Below are 17894 nucleotides of genomic sequence, written 5' to 3'. Positions count from 1 at the left end.
AGTTGACACCTTGAGGATTTTCAAATCTTGCACATCATGGGCTATGTGGTCATTGGCATCCTGTGATGGATATAAATGTTTAAATCAAGGATTCCTTTCAATGAGGCCAACCACATGTGGCATTGCAGTAATAACTCTACTGGCTACATGGGTTTCACTAATAGAGAATTAAAACTGTCTCTTACATTCTGTGCTAAATTCCTTACAATCGCTATCCATGTTTATGACCACTGTTTTATTATTGATGCTTTTATTTATGTATCTCAAAAATCCAACTGCCTTTGGTTTATTAAAATACTTATGTGCAACATGGGCAGAAAAAGTGAACTATGCGGTCAGGAATGCACCAGTAGATGGTGTCACTAAAATGAGGTATTCAACTTATGATCAACAGTATGTGTGTTTGGATAAGAGGCTGATGAATTTTTTTTAAATATCATTAAAACAAGTTAGAATTGTGTATTTTTCAGAAGAGTTTGTCATCTGAAGAATGTTAAGTTTCTACAGGTTACTTTTCCACTTGAAACTGGAGGAGCAATTGTGCATTTGTGACATTTCTGTTGACACTACAAAGTTAAGAGCCACCTATTAAACAGTATGCCAAAAATCCTGGTTTCGTTAACTGCACTCGTGAACAACAGCTCCACAAGCAATGGCCTTTGCCATGTGCTTAGTCTTCATCAAATTTCTAAAAACCTTTCTTTCCCCCCACCCCCCCACTTTCCCTGTTCAAATTGTCTCAAGGTAATTATAGCTGTTTAAGGATTAGCAGGAGGAGGAGTGGAAGGTAGATAATTGGTTCATGCTTTATAAAGAAAGCTGCATGAAGGTTAAAACAGTTCAAAGATTCTTGCAATCTGCAACTTTGAATTATTTTCAGCTGAACATTTATATTGTAATCCATAAATATCCATAAATAGAACATCTTAGCCAAGCCAATGTGCTTTTTATGAACTAAGGAACCTATTTAATATGGCACATTCAATTTTATCCGTTCAGTACTGAAATAGGATGCTTAGTTGATCTTAATGTAAGGTGTTAAAATTGTTATTTTAGGAATTAAAAATTGGGTCATTTGTAGATGTGGGAACAATTTAATGTTTTCTAATTTTACAGTACAAACCATTAAATGTCATATATAATGACCAGCAAAAATTATAGGTGTTAAATTCATTTTTGTCCCTCTTCTGATTGTCCTTGTGATTAAATATTGCCCAGGACTGGGGGTGGGGCAATATGGTAACAAACTCTCTAAACAAAAGTGGCCTGGGATGACTTGTCTGCCAATCTGCCCCTCCCCTTTTGAAGCCTAGACTCTTGGTATTGCCTTCACAATTGGGAGCTAGTCATTTGTTAAGAACTTATTGTGCATTCACTTAATATCACTGTTTTGGTAAGTTGGGGGATTAACCTATATTTTATTTGACTAGACCCTTCTGTATATGAATGGACAGATCAAAGAATAATTGTTTTCAGGAAGCAAAGTTGGAAATTTGAGTACAAGAGGATGAATTTTGTTGAAAGACATCAAGGATACCGGTAAAATCTTGGCCTAGCTGCATATAGGCATAGCTACATTTAATTTAAAATGCATCAAATTCTTGATGTTCCAATTGGTTTCAAATTGGTGCAGCTATTAGCACCAAAGCAAAATGAACAGCAGATCAGTTTTGTTGACTCCACATTGTGGGTCTATTTAAATGCTTGGAACTGTCCTTTCACTGAAGTACAGTAATTAAATTTTAAACCAAAATAGTCATTCTTAATCTACAGTATAAAAATGGACCATTCAGCATTGCATCAATGCTGGATTTACAAAATACCCATCTGCTTAGTCCCATATCCTTATTGCTTTTCCTTTTTCAAAACATTATCTACTTCCTTTTAAAACCCATAATGAATTCTGTTTCCATCATTTTTTGAGGGCATTACATGCTGTAATATACCTTACACACAAAGCTACTAGCTTATGTTCCTTTGGTAAAGTTGTGCCCTCTAGCTACTGACTCACCAGTCAGTACTTTTTCGGACCTCTGATGTGGAAGATGCTAGCAAGGCCCTCAGTTTCTGTCTGTTGCGTGTTGTCCTGAGAAGCTGGTGGTGCTGCCTTGAACCTTGTGATGTTGCCCCTACAGCAGTGTTAGGAAATTCCAGGATATTGACTTCATCGTTTTAAGACTTAGATTTCCTTTGACCTTTTTGGCTCTACTGAAAGGAATCATACACCCACCACACCATCAAAACAAAAAAGTAACGAGAAACCTTGATGACTGTCTGCTTCCACAAAGTCATCTAAATATCTTATGAAGCCAATAACACTTGCCATTAATTTAATTTAACCTTCTGCATTTGCATGCATCACACTGCACTGTTCTCTGATTCTCACCCCCCCCCCCCCCCCCCCCCCCCCCCCCCCCCCGGCCGCAGAGTTCTTGCATCCTTGTTCCTCTATTCTCCCTTTACCCTGACTTATTGCTCTGGGGGAATTGGAACTTTCCTGCATGCGGTAATTCTTGTACATGAGGAATTTGTGAACACAACATTGAGCAAACTTTGGATTCCTGGAGTTTTAGCATCATGTCGAAGAAGGGGGGAATTGGGGAGCTTGATTTTAATCAAATTGAATTTTAATTTCACATGCAGACACTGTCTGAAACATAGGACAGTTGCAGCATATACAGAATAGGAGTTGTAATGCTTTGTCTGGTATGTACCTTTGAAATCTGTACCAACATTTAATAGGTTATTGATAAGGAAGAATCTTGACGAAAGCCATGAAATGTTAAAATTGCTATTGGTGTAAAACATTTTGCTGGTAGCAATTATACAAATAATATTTGTAGACTAACCTCTTGAAGGCAGTTTGTCCTATCAAGTGAGTAAGCACAACTGTTTCCCAAAATAAATGGCGCACGAAACACGATAACTGACAAATTTGAAATTGGTGGTAATGCATATGACTAACTATCATTGTTTTTTGGCCAATTTAGAAACTGCCCATTTTAAACATGGTTGTTTTACTTGTTTGGGGCTGTGGTTAAATATATTAACCTAAGTATTGACACTTTACTATTTTGCCAATATTTTAATCTCTGATCTGCAATATTGGTCTTGGCACAAAATCGATAAAGATATCCATACTGTATACACTTAAACCTTTGAGCAGTGCTGTAACTGAGCTTGTTACATTTCATCCACTGATGTTCTTGTGGTTCCCAGTGAGTTCTCGGGCGATGTTGATGAGCTGGATGTCGGAGATGTTGTGGAATACAGTTTGTCAAAGGGCAAAGGGAACAAAGTGAGTGCTGAAAAGGTCGCCAAGATTACAACCGGTAAGAGCCAGGTGAACCTTGTAGATTTAAGAAATAGCTCAGTACTTCTAATCTGATAAGTACCATATAGCATCAGGGAATCCAACTTTTCAAATGTCAACCATTTGATTATCTTGGTAAGTTAAGCAGTTTGGGTTAAGTATAGTTAGCTGAAATTCCATTGTATGTAGCAAGGCAGAATGTGGCTCTTGGCTGGTAGAAAATTCAAAGTCAAACTCTTCATGGTTGGCCTCCTTAGCAGGGCTACTATCTTTTTCATCATCTTTCATAGTTGTAACTGTCACCCAGAAATACTGCAAATAACAGGACAGGTTAGTGTGCAGAATATAAAAAACAGCAAAGAAAGATAAGATTAATAAGGAGGGGGAAAATTAGAGTACGAGAGAAAGCTAGCTAGAAATATAAAAACAGTGTTTGTATATATTTTTAAATAAAAGAGTTAACAAAGCAAAGTTGGTCCTATAGAAAGTGAGTGGGAAATAATGAAAAATAAGGAGATGGCAGATGAATTGAACAGGTATTTTGCATTGGTTTCTGCTATAGAGGATACAAGTAACAACCCAGAAATGGCTGTAAATCAGGAATTTAAAGGGAGGGAGGAACTCGGGGGAAAATTACAATCACCAGGGAAGTGGTACTGAGCAAATTGTTGGAGCTACTGGCTGACAAATCCCCAGGTCCCGACAGACTTCATCCTAGGGCCTGAAAAGAAGTGGCTAAAGAGATAGTTGATGCATTGGTTTTAATTTTCCAAAAGTCTAGATTTGGGGAAGGTTCCATTGGATTGGAAAATAGCAAATGTAACTCCTTTATTCAAAAAGGAAGGGAGACAGAAAGCAGGAAACTACAGGCCACTTAGCTTAAAATCTGTCAAGGCAAATGTTAAAAGCTATTATTAAAGATGTTATGGCAGGGCACTTAGAAAAATTCAAGGTAATCAGGCAAAGTCAGCATGGTTTTGTGAAAGGGAAATAATGTTTAACCAATTTATTGGAATTCTTTGAAGGAGTCACGTGCTGTGGATAAAGGGGAACCAGTGGATATATTAAGATTTCCAGAAAACACTTGATTAGTGCAACATTTAAAGGTTTGCTGTAGAAAATAAAATTTCATGCTGTAGGGAGTAGCATGGATAGAAGATTGGCTAGCTAATAGAGTAGGCATAAATGGGTCTTTTTCTAGTTGGCAGGATGCAATGAGCAGTGTGCCACAGGGATCAGTGCTGCGACCTCAACTTTTTACAATTTATATAAATGACTTGGATGAAGGAACTGAAGGTATGGTTGGTAAATTTGCTGATGACACAAAGGTAGGAAAGTAAGTTGTGAAGAGAACATAGGAGGCTACAAGTGGAATAGGTTAAGTGAGTGGGCAAAGACTTGGCAAAGAGTATAATGTGGGAAATGTGAAATTATCCATTTTGGCAGGAAGAATGAAATAGAAGCATATTATCTAAATGGTAAGAGATTGCTGAGTTCTGAGATTCATAGGGATCTGGGTGTCCTAGTGCATGAATCACAAAAGACTATGCAGGTACAGCAAATAATTAGGAAAGCTAATACAATGTTATCATTTATTGTAAGGGGAATTGATTATAAAAGTAAGGAGTTGTACAAACACTGGTGTGACCACATCTGGAGTACTGTGTACAATATTGGTCTCCTTATTTACATCCTTCCTTAAATGTGTTAGAAGCAGTTCAGAGGAAGTGTACTGGACTGACACCAGGCTAGGCTTGTATTCACTGGAGTTTAGCAGGTGGCTTAAATGAAACCTTTAAGACCCTGAGAGGTCTTGACTGGGTGGATATGGAGAGGATGTTTCCTCTTGTGGGAGAACCTAGAACTAGAGGTCAATATTTAAAAATAAGGGGTTGCTCATTTAAGACAAGAGGAGAATTTTTTTTGAGGGTTGAGTCTTTGGAAATCCCTTCCTCAAAAAGCAGTGGAAGCAAAGCCTTTGAATATTTTTAAGGCAGTTGTGGATAGATTCTTGAACAAGGGTAGGCGGAAAGTTACAATCAGATCAGCCATCGTCTTATTGAATGGCGGAGCAGGCTCGAGGGGCCAAGTGGCCTACTTCTAGTTTGTATGTTAACCCTGTAGTAAATTAACACCTTCAGCAATTCTGTCGTTAGTGTTACTTAATGATAAATCGCACCGTGCTCCAATGGTCATTGAGTTTCCCTTTTTTTGCTATCCCATTGTAAAAGTGCTAATTGACGCCTGAGCATCTTACTTACAAGCGTGTGTATATGAACAGCATAGTATAAGTGACATGGTATACTACTGTCCACCACTGGATTGGATTCTACAGTGGAATTTTATTTTTCTATTTCAACTATCCATCAAATTGATATTGGCTTCAAATGATCCAGTTTAATTAGTTCTAATATGAATGGCACCTCTTCTGAATATTTTTTTATATACACTCGCTCAATGGCAGTAATTTTGATGTCATAGAGTTATTCAGCTGAAACGTGTATCTTTACACCACTCAGTCCAGGTAAAATTAGTAAATCACCCAACTGTAAATTACTGCACGCACTTCCCAAATCCCACAGGATTCCAACTTTCTACACTCGGATTTTTGATCAAGTTGTCAATATATTTATTATGAAAATGTAATATTACAATTTATAACCTTGCAATTTGGGAGCCTTGATGCATGAACTGTCATTTTATTTTCAACAATGGAGTGGCCTGAATATGGCACAGGATAAGTAGAAGAATTGACCTCGTGTATTGAAATCTTCCTACTGTTTAGATGGACGATTTAGTAAATTATACAATGTTCTTTCTTCTGAGTCCCAATTGTGAGACAGAGAGTTTGAGTAGTTGAATTATATAGGAGGCCTCGGTTCGGATTCCTAGTCTGCGCTGTTATTCAGCAGGATGGATCCGATCCGTGAGGGAGGCCTGGGAAAGAGGTGTGCAAATCATTGAGCTTCAGCTCCTTTAAAAGTAGAGGAATTGATCACTTTTTTTTAAAAAAAAAAAATTGGTATCCGACGTTTTATTAAATTAGTATAAAATTGTTGCTCAGGCCGTTGTTGGAAAAATATACAGTGTTGACTATTTTACCCTGGAAAGAATATCCATGCAATGGAATGGGCACAGAACAAGTCACTAAAATGACACCATTTTAAAGAGGCTTTAGTTATGAGGAAAGAAACCAGGACTGGTCATTGGCGTGAGGATTATTGAGAGGAGATGTAATAGTATTCTTATCCGAGATGTTTAGATCAACTAAATCTGAAAACTGGCAAGCATGAGATTACCAAAAAAAGAGTTTTGATCTTCAGAGGATTTTTGGGACCGTATTGTGCTCTACCAGAAATGGAGGTAGAAGCTGGATCTGTTAGAGCTTTAAAAGGTGGATGATTCAATATATAGAGGAAGGGCAGGGAATGGAACTATAATGGCTCTTTTGAGCTGAGTGTCTTTGTGCTGTAAAATACTGTAATTTATGTTGGCTACCTGATGATTCCTGTTGAAAACAAATTGCTTGTTTTGTGACGGGACCTTTTAAAATCAACACAAACCTTCAATAAATGTACAAATTTTACTTGATTTTAAATTCAAATAAAGCACCTAATTGTTTTGAATTTGGGGAAAATTGCTAGAACTTCCTATTGTTTTCTTGCTAGATATCAAAGCAGGAAATGCACTACACATGGTGACCACAGCACACTGTTCATAGGTACATTCTGCAACTTGAACTGTAGTATCAACTCTTCCAGGTTTAAGTCTGAACTATAAACATCCATTTTAGCAGTCAACATTCTAGTGCACAGTCTATTTGCAAACACTATAGATGTATTTTACTGGTCAAATAACTTGACATTATTGTGTAATCATAAAACTACTTATATTGAGGTAGCAGTGGGGTGTAGCTATCTGGGTTTCCTTTGTCTGAGCTGTGCCTCATTAATCTCTTGATTTCCCTCATGTTCAAAAATTGATCATAATGTCTTATTCTGAACTTATATACTGGCTTTGAGTTCTGTTTCCTCCCTTCCTGATTTTTGATGCTATAAATAAATAAAACCTGCCTTAAATTAAAAATAATTTTGAAGAACCTTAATGAAAAAAATTGGGTTCAGGTGTTGATGCCTTTTTGTTCAAATAACTTTGTTTTTCATTGAACTCTTGTGTGAAAAATAACCTCTTGGGTATGGTATCGGATGTTCCCTCTTGCCTATAAACTCAGTAATAAGCTGTATGCTTTTAGGAGGGGAACATTGGCAGGAAGGTTAGGTGTTTGAGAGCCTGTAAATTTGTAGAGACACCTGTAGAAGTGACCATCATAAAGGAGTTTTGTTTCTTATAAAGAAAGAAAAACCAAAAACTATTTTGTTTTGAGACGAGTATTAGGCTTGAATCCTTTGTTCACCTTCTGCAAGATTCATGCTATGATCTATAAGGGATTTTCTGCTTCTATTCTTCAGTGCATAATGAATGATTGATTGAAAACCTGTATCCTGATCTTTCATCTCTTAAAAGTAATTGACAGGCTGGAGTGAAGTTTTGTAATGCACTTTTCCAGAATGTACTGTGACTGCAAAATTGGAAAGTCTTATACACCAAGAATCCACTCTGGCAATTGTTGGTGTTGTAAAAGTAAGGAAGATTGGAGATTCATTTAGTGATCTACAAGCTTGGAAGTAGGATGATGGGGAATGTTGGTTTCTCATTGAACTTGAAAGTTGTGCTATTGCGAGCTTTTATCTGAATTGTTTAATGCAGTAATAAGGCATTTAAGTAGACAAGATGGCATGGCCTTGGATCATTCCTGATTATGAACATTTTTGACTTGGACCTGGGTTAATTCTGGAATGGACAAGATTGAAGTACAAATGAAGCCTTTGATTCCTCTCACTTAAAAGTATTATGAAGGAAGATTACAAAACCTTTGTACCTGTGATTTGCTCCTTTTTTAGTGTTTTGTGTTTCAAAGCTGGTTAGAGGTATCCTGGGAAATCAATATCGGTGCTTGTAGTTCTTCCCCATTTCAGATTCCAAGCTTCTGTTGCTACTAGCTGTCGATAATCAATTTGACTCCTAACAATAGGCGAGGCCTCCAGCTTAATGTTTTTTCTTTTCTTTTACAGTGAATGGTCCCAGTGATGAAGTGTATCCAACAGTCTATACTGGTAAGGTGGTGAGGCCATTACGCAGTGTGGATCCACAGCAGGCTGAGTATCAGGGACTTATTGAGATTACAGAAGAGGGTAAGGTTCTGTTATCAATGCAGCTACAATTTGTTTTAAAATGCCTGTAAAGATGTGTGAATTGTGTCTGTAACTGTGCCCAGCATTTTTTTTAAATTGAAGGATTTTGAGGTGGTGAATTGGTGGGTTGGAGAGGGGTTGAATCCAGAGCCAATGATGTGCTATTTGGTTGAGGGAACAAAATTGCTAAGGTGATCACTCTATCAAGCTGTTTTTACTATACTAAACTTAATTTGCCCCCTGTTGTTGGTTAATGGCTGTCAGATTATTTTTAATTATACTGCTTTCTTGGTTTTCAGATCTAAAAGCAGATAATTTCTTAGCTCATTAAATTTGGCCACCTCCAATTTCACTTAAAATACGATTCAAACATTTGACAAAACATTACAGAAACAAAGCTTTTCTCATTTTACAGAAACCCTTCTGGTCTGTGCCTGTTGTTAAAACCTTCATCCAGGGCTTTGCCAACTCCAGAATCAGCTATTCAAATAGCCTTCTGGTTAGCCTCCCATCCTCCACCCTGTTTTTATAAAAAATCAGCTTATCTAAAACTCTTGCATCTAGTCATGCTCAGCATTCACTCCTGACCTTAGTGACCCCAGCACCTCATTTATAATTCTCATCCCTTATTTAAATCCCTTTTATAACTTGCCTATTCCCATCTCTGTAACCTTCTGTAGCCATATAAATCCACCTCCTCATCAAGCTTTCCATTCAATTTCCTTTCTGACCTTTTGTACTTTCCCCACCATTGGTAACTTTGTCACATAGGGACAGAAGGAGGCCATTTAGCCCTCAGTCTCTTCGGCCATTGTGAAATTGTGACTAATCTGAGACCGAACTCCAGAAACCCGCCTTTGTCCAATATCCCTTAATACCTTTGGTTAACAAAATCTACCAATCTCCAATTTAAAAATTAACAATTGATCTAGCATCAATTTACCTTTTGTGGAAAAGTATTCCAAACTCCTCCTCCCCTGTGTGTAGAAGTGTTTCCTAATTTAACTCCTGACTGGTCTGGCTCTAATTTTTAGTCTCTATCCTCAATCCTAGACTCCCATCAAGCTGGAATAGTTTCTTCCTCTCTACCTTATCAGTTTCCCCTAACATCTTCAATTTCTGTCAACTCACCCCCCCCTTATCTTCTAAACTCCAGGAAGTACATCCCTAGTTTGGAATTTAACTCCTGAAATCCAAGTATTCTGGTAAATCTATCTTAAATCTAGACTGGAGGTTTTGCTTATGCTGCTTCCTCACCGTCCCCCCTTGGGAATTTTCTTAAATCTATCTCTGACCAAAGTCCCTCCTGACATAGCGACCCCAGCATATTACATTCTTGTGTAGCATCTTACAATGTCTTTCTTCATTAAATCAACATCCAACATTGCAATGTATATATCAATATCCTGGAGGTTACCATTGACTAGAAACTGAACCAGACCAGCCATAAATACTGTGGCTAAAAGAGCAGGTCAGAGGCTGGGAATTCTGCAGTGTAACTCACCTCCTGACTCCCCAAAGCCTGTCCGCCATCTACAAGGCATAAGTCAGGAGTTTGATGGAATATTCTCCACTTGCCTGGATGAGTGCCACTCCAACAACACTCAAAGCTTGACACCATCCAGGACAAAGCAGCCCATTTAATTAGCACGCCATCCACCACCTTAAGCATTCACTCCCTCCACACTGCCGCACAGTGGCAGCAGTGCATACCATCTAAAAATACACTGCAGCAACTTAAGGCTCCTTAGACAGCACCTTCCAAACCTGCGACCTCTGCCACCTAGAAGGACAAGGGCAGCAGATGCATGGGAATACCATTACCTGCAAGTTCCTCTCCAAGCCACACACCATCCTGACTTGGAAAAATATTGCCGTTCCTTCACTGTTGCTGGGTAAAAAATCCTGAAACTCTCTCCCTAACAGCACCGTGGGTGTACCTACACATGGACTGCAGCAGTTCAAAAATTCTCGAGGGCAATTAGGGATGGGCAATAAATGCTGTCCTAGCCATTGACGCCCACACCCCGTGAAAGAATGTAAAACAATTAAAATTGCTTTATAAATGAAGATTATTTTTGAAAGGTTTCTGGTTATTCCATTTGTGTTGGACTACTAAAAGACCTCACTGTAAAGAAGTAGAGTTAAATTCCAAAGAATAATAATTACATCCTTCAGTTCAAAAGCGCTTCTCATGAAATTTGAGACAACTTTAGGGCAAATATGACTACTTAAATCAACAGCATTTTAATTAGATCTTTAATTAATAGGCAGTCCATTTTCCTGTAATTGAGAAGCCTTTTTCCAGTCACCCATGCATGGTTTACTGACAGATCTCCTGCAACCCTTGCCTCCTGGGTTGAGCTTGGGTATCCCAAGTACTGCAGGTGTCACTTGAGCTTTGAATTTGCCACCTCACCAGGAAGCTGTACCTTGTCTCTTCCTTCATCATTCTCAAAGTTCATTGACATATTACCATTTGTCTCTTTTTCCCTTCTCATGTTTGTCTAACTATGGAATTTTGCTCCCCTTTTTTTTCTGTCCTAAAGATGTTGAGTCTTGTCATGCCAAGTGGCCATTTTTAATGTGCTAATCTAGAACTGCACACTCGGCTAATTTAATTTAATGCTTCACAAAAGTCCAGCCATGACGCTGTAGTGCTTTTTCAGATAAGTTGTGCTGAAAAGAAATACTTAATGCTATTGACTTGGTTTGTTCTTGCAGGGACGATGAAAGGAGAAGTGTATCCTTTTGCCATCATCAGTCTGGCAAACAAAACAGATTGCCTTCAGAAGGGAGAGACTATCAAGTTCCAGCTATGCACAGTGGCCCTAACGGGACAGAAATTGGCCTATGATGCCACACCTTTACGGAGAGGCACTGTGGACTGTGTGAAAGATCAGGTGAGGGTTAATGCCAATGACTGCTCTAGATTGTGCACAATTACTTCATCAAGTAGACACTTGAACTTTCTAGAATTCCTCCTCTCTGGTAGTTGAATTTCAGACACTTCACTTTCTTAATTGCATCAACTTCAAATATAAACTGTTGTGTATCCTTCTGGAGTGAGGTACTGTCCACAATGATATTAGACCGTTTAAGTGGTCTTAAATTTCTTCCTGTATCTGTGTACTTACCTGAGTTGTGTACATGAGACCAGCACTTTCTATCTTGCATTACCTGATGTGTGACCTAAAAGGTTATTGTGGGCTGGTCTGCAGTTGAAGGAAGTGGAGTGATGATTAGGAACATAAATGGATGAATGATCTCTCAAAGCAATCACATACAGATAAAAAAAAATTGACCTTTACTTTTTTTTTTAAAAATGAAGTATAAAGTCACCTGCATTTTAGAGTTGAAGATAAAATCTTAACTATAGTGGAGTAGTTACAATCTAGGTTTTTTATATTGTAGTTGTGTTATAGCAAAACTGTGGGGGAAATTTACAATGAAACATATACTGCCATTAATTAGTGTGGGGCAGATTCTCAATCTAGTTGCTTGATAACTGATAACGGAGTTGGGATGTTTTATTGTTGCTTTATAAATAATTGGAGGGAACAGTGTTCACAGTAGATTACAAACATATTGCAAAGTGTCCAAGCCCATTGTCACATGTAAATGTCCTTCATGATGGGTCTTAACAGATCCATATCACTTTAATGGGAACAGATAAACCTCAAAAATGGGTATGCAGCAATATTTCTTTTCAAAATATTACTTATTTATATAGCATGTGTTGCAACAGATGGGTTTCTTACCTTGTATGTGGCTGATGGCTCAGCAGGTAAGTGTACTACATGGTACAGTATCAGGAGATCCCATCGCTTGTTCATTACCTGTTACCCAATCTGATCTGGAGCAACAGTGTTGGGATGGTAGATGAGAAAGGTAACACTGTTAACATTAGTGGGAAAAATCAGTTGAGATCTTCTAAGCTGAGAACTGTCCAGTTTTCTGAAAGTGCATGTATTAGTCTCTGGTGAGAATAGTTAGGTTCCAATGTGACAGCACAATGTAAATAACTTAGCACATGTGGAATTGTCTAAACCACTGCTTACAGGAAAGGCAGTGTCCTCAGCAATGAATATTCGCTTAATGGGTTACAATTTTGAGTGGCTAAGACTATGATAATACCTTAGCAAACCTGTGAAATTTGGGTAACTATTTCATGTCAAAAGCTGTTGTTGAAGCAGAAAGGACCACCAGTAACCAAGGAGGCAGGAATCTTAAATGAGGAAAATGGGCAGCTGGTTGGTTCAGTGGTGCTGTTGTTGTGGTTGGTTAGCTTGCTGTCAGTTGCCATGACAGCTTGGGGTTTGAATCAGGTTTGAGCTCAATTAATATCTCTTTATAATCGAGCTCTGTATTTCTTTTGTGAATTAATGTTGATTTCACCATGTTTACTTATGGTTCTGGCTGTGACACAATATTGAATAGTTGTCAACTGCTGACTCAAATGATTTGAGCCACGATTCAGACCACTGAAAAGTTGTGTATTCTGAGGAAATGTTGGCAAAAGAAATCCTTTCAGCCCAGCCTCTTGCAGAGCCTTGGACATGTAAGCAGGTAACCTAGTGGAATGAATGTGGTGCCCAGCTTCAGGTGCTGTTTTCAATAAAACCATAAGACATAGGAGCAGAAATTAGGCCATTCAGCCCATCAAGTCTGCTCTGCCATTCAGTAATGCCTGATAAGTTTCTCAACCCCATTCTCAATTTATGCAAGTTGTTGATAGTTCCTTGCACAGTATTAGCAGGACAAGGAGTCAACCATTTAGGACTGAGATGAGAAATTTCTTACTCCAGAAGATTGTGGATCTTTTGGAATTCTCTACCTAGAGGGCTGTGGATGTCCAGTCATTGAGTATATTCAAGACTAGATTTTAGGATGCTAAGGGAACCAAAGGATTATGGGGCTAGAGCTACTATAAGAGCATAGAAGTAGCAGGAATACATAATTTAGCCCTTCAACTCCCTCTGCCATAAACTAAAATCATGGCTGTGCTTTTACATCAACTCCGCTGACTTGCCCAATCCCCAAGAATTGGGATTGGGCAGGAAAGTGGAGTTCATTTTAAAAGTTCAGTCATGATCTTATTGAAAAGCAGAGCAGGCTCTGGGGCAGTGTGACCTACTCCTATTTCTTTTCCTATAATAGCCAAAATACAGTTTGCTCCCACATCCTTTCAAGAGAGAAGGCTTTGTACAACAAAGTAAAACATTACTTCAAATTCTAGTCCAAAATAGACAACCTGTTTGTGCATTATCTTGCAAAACCCAGTAAAATATGTACATTGGTAACATTTATTAGTCTAAGTACTATGGTAGTTGCTGCAGTGATCCTGTGTTAATTTTTGGATTTTTAGACAAAACTGGAATCCCTCTGAATCACCTTGAGAAAACTTGCCTTTCCCTCCATGACAGCTCCCATTTGCTCTAATTACTAGCTGTGTACTTATAGCATTAGCGTGTTTAGCTAAGTGGTTATTACTTATTACCCACATTACTGCCTGTGACCTTGGCTAGAAAGCATGTTAACCTTTAAACTAATGCAGTACTTTTCATCTTTTGCAGTAAAATGGAGTTCAGTATTCTGAGTATTCTTGTCAGCCTCTGCTCTTTATCCTGATTTTTACTCCAAATTTAGTAGGAATCGTGGATCTGTGTGTACCTGTTACAAAACCGTCAAAATGACAGGGAAAGCAAACTCTTTCCTTTTATGGATGTGCCTGTTCCATCATCTACACAGCAAAAATGTGCATTGGTCACAGAGTATCCATTACCACTGATTTGAACTGCTGTAATTATAATATCAAATAATTTAAAACGCATGTATCAAAGGTTTGCGTGCATTTGTCTAAAAATGGACCCAAGCAGTTCCATATCAAGGTACCTGATCTTGGGAGGGACACAAAGGGGGAAAGCTAAAATGAGGTGCTTCCATCTGGAAAATTGGCGGTCGAGTATCCATGCCCCGGCTGATGGCAAATATGTAAAAGCAGATTGGTTGTTTTTTTTTCAAACAGAATACTGCTCAGTTGGAATTATTGAAACATTATTTGCAAGTTTCTACTATAGCTTACTTGAGCATCAAGATTAATGTAGCATTAATATTTGATTATTAAAGTATAAATGTTGCTACCTGTTGTATTGTGTTTTTGATTTTCAGTACAAATGGAATGTCTTTGGGAATTTGGCAATTAATGCATGTTTTTTGTTGTGAGCAATTCCTTAACTTTTACTAAAATATTTTAAGTATTTGACCAGAATAAGAGTATGACCTGTGTAGGACCTACTATAGTCCAATTTTTAAAGAAAAACCCTGCCTACTCACTGCATTCCAAATGAGGGATTACTTACGTACAATTTTTTTTAATGGCTACTCTATAACTAGAGCATAGATACATTAAGGGGAGCGCTTAACAGAATGTTTGAGAATTCTAAAACTGTTTGATGACTTGCATTTTCATTTTTGTAAAATTGCAATGAGGCTTTTTCCCAGTATGACCTACCCCATAGTAGCAAGCACTGCAGCATTGGTTTCCATGGCAATCTACAATTTATACTGCATTTTTGAAAAGGGTGTATTGGGGAGTATAAGGTCACACTGGTAGATTTGTGTAGTGTTAATTTGGCTCCTTCACCTGCTTTGCCAGCAAGTGCATACCACTCCAGGATGCGTTCATTGAATTTTTTTTTTTACTGACAAATGAACAAATCCTAACCATGTTACATTTTCCATTTTAGAATTTATATTGAACTGAGTTTGTTGATTCCAAATGCCTTACAGAAAAAAAATGGGCTAACCAAATATTAGTTTGGGGCTTTGTCCTGTGAATCGGATGAAGGAATTAGCCCTATTGTAGCAATGAAGTAGGTAACATAATGGCCAAACTAATGATTTTATTTCACTGTTAACATCAAAGCTTGGCTTTCTTATACTTTTGAGTTCTAATTTAGTAACATTTTTTAAATGTAAAAATAAAATCCAAATTACTCCCTCCCCCCGCCCCTCCCAAACACACACATAACCGCCTTCACAATGCAAGTTATTTATGGGGTTCCACTTGCCTCACATGAACCCAGGTATCTGTCTGTAACCACTTCTAGGCTGAGTTTTCAGCCCCCTGTCCTCTCTGCATGGTCAGAATTTTAGTCCATTATATCCTGTGGTGTAGGGAGATTTGAGTACTGGATCGATAGCCAAGGTGCTGCTTCAGATACCTTTGGAGCTGTTCAGTGTCTCATTTTGGTGTTTTGGCTTTCATATATATTTAAATTTCGCCAATAGCTGCCCCATTGAAGAGGTTACTGAGGAGCATTATAATGTAAACTGGTTTTCTGCACATTGCCTAATTTGGTTATTTCATTGTGTGCATATTTGTGTATGATTCCCATGATGTTTGTGTTTTCCTAGTTTGGCTTCATTAACTATGAAGTTGGCGATGGTAAAAAGCTGTTCTTCCGCGTGAATGAGGTACTGGATGGTGTGGAGTTGCAACCTGGAGATGAGGTGGAGTTTTCTGTCATCTTAAACCAACGCACAGGAAAATGTAGTGCCTGCAATGTATTCCGTGTCAGGTAAGCTTCTGGTGTACACAAAAATAACATATTATACAAAGAAAACAAAAGTACTTGAACATCTGAATGGCATACTCAAATCATCCAGAGTTGGAGACCATTTAATAACCTACTTGTTCATGTTATAATATTATACGATATTATAGTAGTCAGAATGTTCACTGATTTTGCAGCCAAGATTCATTAATAGGACTTCATGGTTTTGTTGTTTTCAAAGTGTTCAGCTTTGTTTTATAATTTGTGGAAATTGATGTATAAAATGCTTTTTGGTAGAGATGTATAATCTGGTATCAAAACCTAAACAGAGAGCTCACAGAGCAAAATGTAATTATTCTAATTTAAGTGTATTCTTTGCTGCTTGAAATATAGTTTTAAAGCCCTGTACTGTCCGTCCTTAAAGTATATAGAAAACAAGATATTTACCAACTTATCAAGTCATTCACTTTATTAACATTTGGATTGTGGTCAAATTCAAATAGATTTCTAAGTATTACCACTGCAGTTGTATTCTGAAGATTATTGTACCTTCATATCACATCACTGCATCTTTTCTGTATCCACCATTGCAAGGTGCTTTGCATCTCCAAATATAGTTCTGTCCATTTTGTGTGGTGGGGGGTGGGGGGAGGGGGAGGGGGAAAATGTACACTTTCCTTACTACATAGGCTCTCAAGGTCAGTACGTACATAACATGATGCCGTCACATATTGTTCACCGTTACTTGATTTTCTTTGAGATGATTTGTTTCAGATGCACATTGCATTTTTTCTTTGTTATAGTTTTGATTCAAATGGTGAATTCTGAAATTGAAGCCCTTGAAAATATTATCCTTGATTAGCAAGGGTGGTTTTAAAATCGTGAAATCTCTTTTTCAGTGTTTTTTGTTCAATCTGCCTAACGCAATGAATATCTAATGAGTAACAAATATTTGAATGGAATACTGTTGAGCATTTTCATCATGTTTAAGAATATTAAAACCAATACCTTGCAGAGGTGAGAATGCTGAGTGTCACCTCTGAATCAGAAGATTGTGGGTTCAAACCTCACTCCTGATAGTTTAGCAGACAATCCAATATTGAAGGAGTGCTGCACTGTGGAGGTGCTATCTTTTGAGACAAGACATTGAACCAAAGCTCCATCTTCACTAAGGTGAAAGCACAAAAGGTTCCATTTGAAGTACACTAGTTGGCCTCTTAGCTTATCTAGCCAGGATCCTGCTCATTAGGGGATTGGAATGCTGGGTTATTTCAAGATTAGTATAAAGAGTTCCAGCCCTTAATTGTTCCTTCTGTTCCATAAATGCTTCCTTTCTGTCAACATATATTTTTAAATTGTACACATCATAATTTTTGTCTCACTAGTATGCAGTAAATTCACTAGATTTATTGTTTATATTTTTCCATATAGTGAGGGCCCTCGGCTTGTGGCAGCTCCACGTCCTGACCGTTTAGTACATCGTCTGAAGAGTATCACATTGGATGACGCAAGCGCTCCAAAACTGGTTGTGCTTCGCCAACCAAAGGGACCTGATAACACAAAGGTAAATGTTATCATGTGGTGATAAATTGATCTAAATCAGTTGTCGAGTGGTACATGTGTAATTATGTGTTGTAACCCTGCATTACAATATATAACTCTCCTAACATTGATTTGGATCACAGTTTTGTAATGGAGATTCCAAATGGGCTGTACTGTCTGTTTGGTGAAACATTTGAATTACTTTATTAAGATTTTTTTAACATGTGT

General features: G+C 37.9%; 1 protein-coding gene across 7 annotated transcripts in view; it reads left to right on the top strand.

Moving 5' to 3' along the window:
- Positions 1-17894, top strand: part of csde1 (cold shock domain containing E1, RNA-binding) — a 115254-nt gene that overhangs the window by 89987 nt on the left and 7373 nt on the right. For all 7 annotated transcript variants that reach the window (XM_041194954.1, XM_041194957.1, XM_041194953.1 and 4 more), the window contains 5 exons: positions 3220-3332; positions 8446-8565; positions 11290-11468; positions 15985-16148; positions 17556-17688. In XM_041194954.1, coding sequence (XP_041050888.1) covers positions 3220-3332; positions 8446-8565; positions 11290-11468; positions 15985-16148; positions 17556-17688 — 709 coding nt within the window. The remainder of the gene's footprint in view (positions 1-3219; positions 3333-8445; positions 8566-11289; positions 11469-15984; positions 16149-17555; positions 17689-17894) is intronic.

This window comes from Carcharodon carcharias, chromosome 9 (assembly GCF_017639515.1).
Source record: "Carcharodon carcharias isolate sCarCar2 chromosome 9, sCarCar2.pri, whole genome shotgun sequence".
Lineage (NCBI taxonomy): Eukaryota > Metazoa > Chordata > Chondrichthyes > Lamniformes > Lamnidae > Carcharodon > Carcharodon carcharias.
Note: the sequence above shows the minus strand (reverse complement) of the source record. Positions and strands in the feature narration are given on the sequence as shown.